The sequence below is a fragment of the Charadrius vociferus genome, unplaced genomic scaffold (assembly GCF_000708025.1).
Source record: "Charadrius vociferus isolate BGI_N301 unplaced genomic scaffold, ASM70802v2 scaffold88, whole genome shotgun sequence".
Classification (NCBI taxonomy): domain Eukaryota; kingdom Metazoa; phylum Chordata; class Aves; order Charadriiformes; family Charadriidae; genus Charadrius; species Charadrius vociferus.
The window spans coordinates 3,607,655-3,615,335 of NW_009649619.1; the positions used below are offsets into that span (position 1 = coordinate 3,607,655).

The 7,681-nt window shown below is 41.8% G+C and overlaps 1 protein-coding gene across 1 annotated transcript in view; it reads right to left on the reverse strand.

Moving 5' to 3' along the window:
- Positions 1–5,927: 5,927 nt before the first annotated feature.
- WFS1 (Wolfram syndrome 1 (wolframin)) overlaps positions 5,928–7,681 on the reverse strand; it is a 36,366-nt gene continuing 34,612 nt past the window's right edge. The window contains exon 7 of the mRNA XM_009890535.1: positions 5,928–7,681. This exon is cut by the window's right edge and continues 97 nt beyond it. Within this exon, the coding sequence (XP_009888837.1) occupies positions 5,928–7,681 (1,754 nt within the window).

Genomic DNA, 7,681 nt, shown 5'->3' on the forward strand with positions numbered 1-7,681 from the left:
CTTCTGCACACAGAGGCAACAAGGCTCCTGGCCAGGATCACAGACCTCCAGACGGTATAATACAGCCCAGCACCTTCTTCTGGGAGTTAGGGATCCCCCTGAACAACCCAGCACCATTAAAGTACTTTACTGGCCTGGGCAGAAGGGGCTGTCACTTCACAGGGTTTGTACAAGGTGCCTTTCCAGCGCTGAGACTTGACCTTCACAGCAGTGATCCCACACTGGCACACAGTGCCATCAAAAGACATACCACCTCCCAACAGAGCGCTGCTATCAGCACTGGACCCAGGATAACAGAGACAGCAGCACACTGTGGCACTGGAGTAGGCATCCCTCCATGTGACCCAGCCCAGTTTTTTATTACTAGTGGCAGGTGGGAAAGTTGAAAACTAATTGAACACAGCGTTCCTTGGTAAATCCATCCCCCATCATGCTGGAGCGGTCACAAACCTTCAGGTAGAGCTTTCTCTTTTCTCTTTGTAATGGGGATCTGCAGAAGGGAATGAGTAAGTCAACATTAATCATTTGACGTTCATAAGCAAGTGGATGAAGGTGATCTGGTTGATGCGGATAACAGTTCTGTTACAAAATAAAAAGGCCAGGAATAATTGCCAGTTCAAGGGACTCAGTTAGCAGTTCAGTTTGTTTCCTTGGAGCTAAACCTTCTTAGCTCTTCGAGAAGGCTATCTGCCTACAAACGTGTCACAAAACCATCTTTCTGCTGTGTGTGGGCATTGCCTGTGAAACCGCTTGCTATACTGGGGCAAAACCGTGTCTCTCACAGGCTGCACTAACGAGTTACTGGGGTGGGCAGGGTTTAGGTCTGTTCTGGGATGCTGAAGACTGTAAATGTGTTGGGGCAGACGATCCAGCCAGATCCACCACAGGGGACAGTCTACACCTATGGCCCTCAGTCAGGCTGGGAATGCCTGGGCTGCCAAGTCACACTTGAATTATTAGTATTGTCACTGCCCGGGGAGCATAGCTTCATTTTTTTGTGTGTTTGAAGACACTGGTCTGCTGTCTGGAGGCAACTGTAAGAGAACCTGCATGTTATTCAGGAGGAGTAGTGGGAACGCAGAGGAAGACACCAGCATTTCACTGCTTTGTTTCCCTTGTTGCAAAGGGAGACTGGTGAGGAGGAATTCACATCCCAACCCACAGGTCATCTGGGGAGGGAGGAGTTAGGGATAAAAGTGTCTACCAGCTGGCAAAGGTCGGGGAGGGACAGCTAACACCTAGTCCTGAGGACATGCTGCTTTGTCAGGAACCAGGACAGGTTCATGTGGGTGTGGGCAAACCGAAGTGTCAGTGCTCTGGTGCTAAAAACAACATATGCACTCACTGCCCATATTATACACAGATATCCCCCACATTACGCATGTGCTGGGCACGCAACTGCTTCTTGGCTAAAAAGCTGATTTTCAGTAACCTCCCGCTCTTTTGTTTCTACTGCATTTTGGGAAGTGTGATTGTACGCACACACACTTTTTCAGTAGGATTGCAAAGATTCTCAGTTTCATCAGCAGCAGCTGGAGCCCCTCAGAGGAAACAGCCCAAGTAACTCAGAACTCAAATCAGAACGTGCAGTAAAAACCCTCACTTACTGCACAAATTTAAATGAAAATTTTTGTTGGCTGTAAATGCTGAAATGAGTATCATGAAGCTGCAATCCTATAGAAGCTGCTTCCCGTAGCTGTCGGTGAGAAGTTATAGATATTCTATATATTTCCTTCTATACCCCTTTAAAACATTTTGCACAGGAAAACTGCAAGCAGCGTTTCATCATTCCCATTCTGCTTCCAAACCTGAAGTTCAAGTCTGTTAGAGGTGACAAAAACGCAAGTTTTCTCAGTGCTGAACATCCCTCCTTAATGGGAAGGTGACTCTCATCTTTTCCACATTAGGCTATAATTTATAAGAGGAAGTTGCAGGATGGTAATGATTATTTTTTTCCCCAGATTAGAAGCTAATTAAATCTTTTGGGTAATAATAGGAAGACAAATGAATTGGCTTAATTAATGCATATAAACAGTAATGGGATTTGTTTGGTTGGTTTCTAGGCTTCCTATTTTTATTTAAGTAACATTTGCATGTATGTAGGAAATTGCTAGAGCAGGTATGTATCTCTTTACAAGTTGGTGAGTTCCACCTAATTTTTGCTGCATGGATTACTATTTTTCTAAACTGAATGACTGGTTTTCCTTCCCATCTATCTGCTGTTCAAACAACTGCAACTATGAAGCTGAGATCAGAGCACGGCCTCTTTTAACCTCCCTCATTTGTTACTGAACGTGACCCTTACCCTGAAAGGCTGCAATGGATTTCAAAAGTATTAAGAAAGTATTCACAAGCTTGAAACTCCTTTTTGCCTTTTTCACTGGAAATAAAGAAGCCAAAAGGCAGCCAGCCATGGGTGTGCTCTGGAAGGTGGCATACTATTTTACGTCAAAGGCCCAAGTGCACTGGCTGTGCAGGAATGTAAGGAAGCACTGTGCTGCCCCAGTGGTAACATTCTTATTACCCTGTATTACAAAAAAATTGCAAGCAAGTTAACAATTAATAATAGCCATTTTATGGCACTTCCGAGAAGACCATTTAGTTCTAGGAAATAAAACCACATGCAATTCCTACAGATCTACCCATTTCCTTCTCTGGAAGAACCGGACAAAATGCAAAATATAAACTCGTTGCCTTCTTGCCTACTGCAAGAGGCTATTAGTCATTACAGAGTGGGCTCTTAAATTATTCAGAATTTCTATATGTGTTTTGTTGTTTTTCTGTGCTTATAGAAGAATGTACCAGTTTGGAGAACAAGCAGTACTTTTTCATGTTACTTTGAGGATGAAATTCAAATAATGAATATTTACTCTAAATTCTGTACATTCTAAATGCTAAAGCTGAGCTTACAGAAGAATAGCTGAACCTAATTTAGATGTGTCAATAGCCATGTAATATCCTCCTCCTCCTCTTCAGTTAATTAATACTAATTCAAAAGATTGAATTATCAGCCTAGAGAAAGGGCACCTATCTTTGGAACTGTTTATAATTCATCATGTCTTCAAAACTGAGTAAGAAAATAATAAATGTAGGATTAATTGAATAATTAACAGCAGCTGCCACGTTCTGACTCTCTGCAATCTAGAAGATGGACTGGTTTGGACTATAGAGCTGTAGCACACATGAGCGGAACAAAGTTATTTTGTGCTCTGTTTGCTTCCAAGATGTGAAGCAGATAGAAACACCCCTTGCAAAACCACCTTGCCTGGAATTGCAATTGCTTATTAAGTGTTAGTGATTTTGTGCTTGTCAGCTAAGAGACGACTTAGAAAGAAAATATTTGTTTGCTAAAGGTTTCAGACCACTGAACACTAGACCGACAAGGAAACGGAGTACCTATCCATCACATTGCCATTAACATATCCGCTTCTTCCATAAAGATATAAAAGGATCAAGAAGGAACACTTGAGAACTAGCATTAAAGGGCATTATTTAAAAGGTCTTCAAGTCAAATTTACCTCGTTTTTCACTTTCGGATACATTTTCAGCTCTTCTGTGTATGGAAAATGACCTCCTATGTACTAGTGATCAAAACTTTCCACCTCTGTTGGAGACAGTTGAATTTGTCAGATGCTTCTTTCCGTGAACCTGTCACTACAGAGCACATGAATTATTTTTTCCAAGATCTAGCTAATTCAGGGGTTGTTTTCCCACATAAGTGCATAAAGCGGTATTAGTGTAACTTGGAATTTGACCAGTATCGGTATCAATATTTGTGAGGGAGCTCCTCCCCTCCAAGGAACTAGAAAGTTGTAGCCAATACTTCTAAGTTTGCAAATGTAATAACAGTTATATGCCAATATCCCTTAATAATTTCCTCAGAAAAGGCTGAACTAGAAGTCTGAGAGTTGTTGGAGTTAAGCCTCATAACGGTATTATGTTACAGATGGGAACTGAGGTACCTGGATTGACCCTTTTGTCTCATCTTAAAAAGCAACTCTTTCCAAAGAAATCAATAAAACATGCTCCCTCCTCTTGCAAGACTTCCCACATCTGACTTCAGTCAATTTGTCCTTTTCAGGGTATGTAATAATTTCTTCAAAATGCACCACAGTAAGTCAGCAAATTGACATCCTTACAAAGAGTAAAAGCTAAAAACAGATGAATTTTTAACACTAGTTCTGAATACCAAGACTGTTGCCTTTTTTCTCCTGACAAACATATGAATAGAATTTTCACAATTATGTGCATATAAGGGAAAAAAAGTAAAAAACCAACAAAATCTGCATTTTTTTGTGCTTAAATTTCAGAGCCAGCAAGAATGTTTAGATATTTTAAAAGAACCTATGGATATTCTAACAAAAGGAGGAGAAAGGGCTAAGTTGGCCTATTTCCAGCCCAAATGGGACCAGGTAAGCAAAACCATGCCACAATTTGCATTCACCCGCCACCTTACACCATTTCTTTTCCCCAGGTGGAAACACAGAGATGGTTGACAGCTTTCAAAACTAGAAGCACCCAGAAGAGGTGATTCGACTTCACGGATTTTCTGATGGGCTCAAACATGCCTACCTGGCTTTGGATGGTGGAGGCTTCTGCTCTGCAGCGTCAGGCTTGGCTCACCGCCGGGAACCGGGCAGCGTGCCTGTAGGTGCTTTGGCCTTCTTCCCAACTGCAGCCCAGGGTGATGTTCAAGAGGGTGCTCATAGCTGGAGTGCAGCCAGATACCTCATTTTCCCCAAAACTCCCCCTTCTCTATCGAGCGTTTCCCCTGGTAACACCCCCCCTCAGCCCCAACCCTGCAGTGATGACTGGTGGTAAGTCCCGTAGACAGCAGGGGTAAGGAGCATGCCTACATTTCACAGCTACAGAAACCTGGCGTACTCCAATTTCACTGCTCGCTTGAAGTAACATGAAGCACAACTGCAAGTATCTCACACCAGAGAATTTTAAATATTCTACATCGTATTTTTCAGTGAAAGCTGTTATCAGCGCAACGTAAACAACTGCTCACAATATCAAAGCATAATGAACAAATGTTGCACCCGCTTAATTCAAGTTTGTATTTTCTGTTTATTTGCACAATACAAATTATTAAACAAACATACTATTTCAGTTTCCACTGTAGACTTTTAGGTACTATTTTCAGTTGCTTTGGCTTGTCCGTTACTGGTACCACCTCAATACCAGCCTTACTCTCTGCTGTCTGTCCTTCACACACCAGCGTGGATTACACCTTAGTGTCATATATGTGGCTATCATAACCAATCAGAACAAATAGCGTATTTTTTACAGAATATTTAACGCAAAATGGAAGCTTGACAACTTTTTACAACCTTGCTGGGGTGCGAAATGGTGTGCCCTTTCAAAAAAAACCCATTAAAGTCACTATCTTCCGGAAAAATAGTGAAACAATGAATTCTGTACGCAGATATCACCACCAGGTACTGACTATAAGATCACTTTTTTTCTAGAAAACACCAAATAAATACTAGCAATATATGCAACATAAGGTGTTGTCAGCTACCTATTCTAAATCATACCTGTGAAAATACAAACGGGCACGTTGTGAATATTTAAAGAGTAAAGTGCTTTTAACATCGAGCAAGTGAATGCATCTAGTGTTGTACCACAGGCAAATATATACCCATTTTGGACAAAATAGTCTCCATGCAATTAGTCAGCAGCAACCCCCTGCATTCATTTATAATACTAAACTAGTATATATTACTTCAGTCATACAGGGTTTGAAGTCAGGATACAGTGTGTGCACTTACAAAACTCAATCAGTGCTCTACATCAGCATACATTTTGAGCATTGCTACAGCAAGGTGTTTGTTTCTTTTTTTCCCTTTTACGAAGCCAAACCTTTGGTAGTGCAAATGCAGCGTACACTGAAGATACCACTGAACCGATACGAGAGCTCATTATGCAGCTGACAGGAATGGGAAGAAGAAAAAATCAAAAGCGAATTTAATGGCTTTATGCACTGTGCTCCTCCAGTCATGCTCTATTTTCACATGCCTTCCTGCAGGTAAGAGTTTAGACATGCAATTCAAGCAAGTGATTGCTTTCAGTTCAAAGACAGGCCATTTACTGCCAAGACGACCCTCCAGAATTGTGCTGAATTCAATTATACTTCCTTGCCTCAAGTTCAACAACACTTTTTTAAACTCATTGCTTGCCTTCAGCACAATATCTTTGGTTATATCATCCTCCTCTATAGACTTGGTTCCATTTTTGCTACTGAAAGGCATGCCCACAGTTATTTCAAATTTGTACCGATCAAACATTTTCATGTGGCAGTTATGCTTTGTCAAATACTTGAGACGACACAATTCTTCCTCCTCCAGCGTAACATTTTTGGGGTCACAAAGAGGGTAGGTTTCACCATACAAGCATCTCATCCAATCGCCAATAAAAAGTGGAAGCATATTTATTGCAGATTCTGCGCTATTGTCGATTTCCGTAACACGCACATACTTGAACCGCCCAGTCCACGTCACTCTGTGTCCCTCCAGGTGACTACATAAAATCTGAGTACGTGCCATGTTGGTCTCCTTCCACGACCGGGGTCCACAGAGGAAAGCATACTGATTCCATGTCAAGGTAGAGTTGTAAACTTTCATTCCCTCTGATCGATACACATAGAACCAACAGAACAACACTACAGCTGTAATCCACACCAGGATGAGTTTCACAATCGAGCTTCGAGTGAGGGATTTAACCATTTCAACTACAGAGAAGTTAACTTTTGTCCACCAGCGGAAGAGCAAAGGAACAGCGCACAAAACCAGCGTCACTACAATTTTCACGAGCTCCAGCGACACAAACCACTTAATGAAATGGATAAGACACATCAGTGCAATGCCTACACCTAGCACGGGGAGCGCAAAGAGAAACAGAAAATAACCGATTGATGCACGAACGAGCCCAATGCCAGAGGACTCCCGCAGAATGACCACAGACAGTTCGCACCACATAAAGCAGACCAGGTATGGGACCAGGTAGCAGTAGGTGCCTTTAAAGTTCCGCAGTTGTGCCATTCTAAAGAAAAGATAGAACAAGTACAGAAACAGAAGGCACGGGACGCTTACATTTAACACAAAGAAATGGCCTATGGGAACGGTAAAGAAGGTTTTACCTAAGAATTTCAAGTAGCCAAAATTCCCAGGTAATACCTGCAACAGGGATAAGCAACCCGCTGCTATCTCAGTCATTAATGCTCTTCGTGTGTAAGGTTCTGCACACGTGCTTAAACTCATGTAACTTGTCACTGTGAAGAAAACCGAGATGGTAGCTAACTCTGAGCATGGTATACAGTCTTTGCTTGCTATAGGGAAGGAAAAAATGACAAAGAATACCGAGAGTAAAAAATAAATGTACGGCTCTAAGTGATTCCATCCAAAGTTCACCTCAGCTTGCTCAACATCTAGGTTGGGTTCAAAACGAAGCAGTAAGTCAGTTAAAGTGCGGAAGTTTTCCCAAGCCTTACTGTCCTGAAAGACTTTCAGTGTGCAAATCACCATAGAAATGAAGGACAAATAGAATATGACTAACGGAATAATGAAGGCAAAAAAATCAATTGTCAGATTACTGATGATGAAGAAAAAGATGAGAGCATTGATATGGTGTGTTGGAACAATGGCAGACAGCCAATGCACTCCTGGCTTTGCTGCAA